We start from the raw sequence: 539 nt of genomic DNA on the forward strand, positions 1-539 counted from the left end.
AAAAGAAGAAAGAAAAAAACATCTAATTCCAAGTATGGTCTATTTACATTTACAGACAATCTTGGTGTTCTCCTGGATTGACTTCACCCCAGCAAAGTATGGTGGCTATGAGTTCCCCCCATGGGCCAACGTGCTAGGGTGGTTTTTGTCCTTCTCCTCTGTGGCACTTATTCCTGCCGTTGCAATCTACAAGATCCTGGGTGAAAAGGGCTCCCTTCTTGAGGTAAATATCATTGTTGTTTCTCTTCCTTTTATGCAACTTAAATGGTTCAAGGACATTCACATCCAGGTTTTGTGAAGAGATGTAGTTGTAGTAAAGTGTAATTATTATTTGTTGTAAAAGTGGTAATGAAAATTTTTCAGGGAAATGTGATATGCACATATATGCCATGAACATAATGATATTGTATTGTTCATTATGTCTTTGGCTGAACAACCTGGTATTTGTCAAGGTTTTACTTGTGATGATACATATTTGAAAACTTCTGTCACTCTCGGCCTATTAGTTTTTCTTCCCCTTGTATGGATTCACTTAATTA

General features: G+C 37.1%; 1 protein-coding gene across 3 annotated transcripts in view; it reads left to right on the forward strand.

Moving 5' to 3' along the window:
- The window catches only part of LOC119589235 (sodium- and chloride-dependent glycine transporter 1-like), a 63,016-nt gene that overhangs the window by 61,060 nt on the left and 1,417 nt on the right, over positions 1-539 (forward strand). For all 3 annotated transcript variants that reach the window (XM_037937839.1, XM_037937840.1, XM_037937838.1), the window contains exon 13: positions 56-223. In XM_037937839.1, coding sequence (XP_037793767.1) covers positions 56-223 — 168 coding nt within the window. The remainder of the gene's footprint in view (positions 1-55; positions 224-539) is intronic.

The sequence above is a fragment of the Penaeus monodon genome, chromosome 25 (genome assembly GCF_015228065.2).
Source record: "Penaeus monodon isolate SGIC_2016 chromosome 25, NSTDA_Pmon_1, whole genome shotgun sequence".
Taxonomy (NCBI): Eukaryota; Metazoa; Arthropoda; class Malacostraca; order Decapoda; family Penaeidae; genus Penaeus; species Penaeus monodon.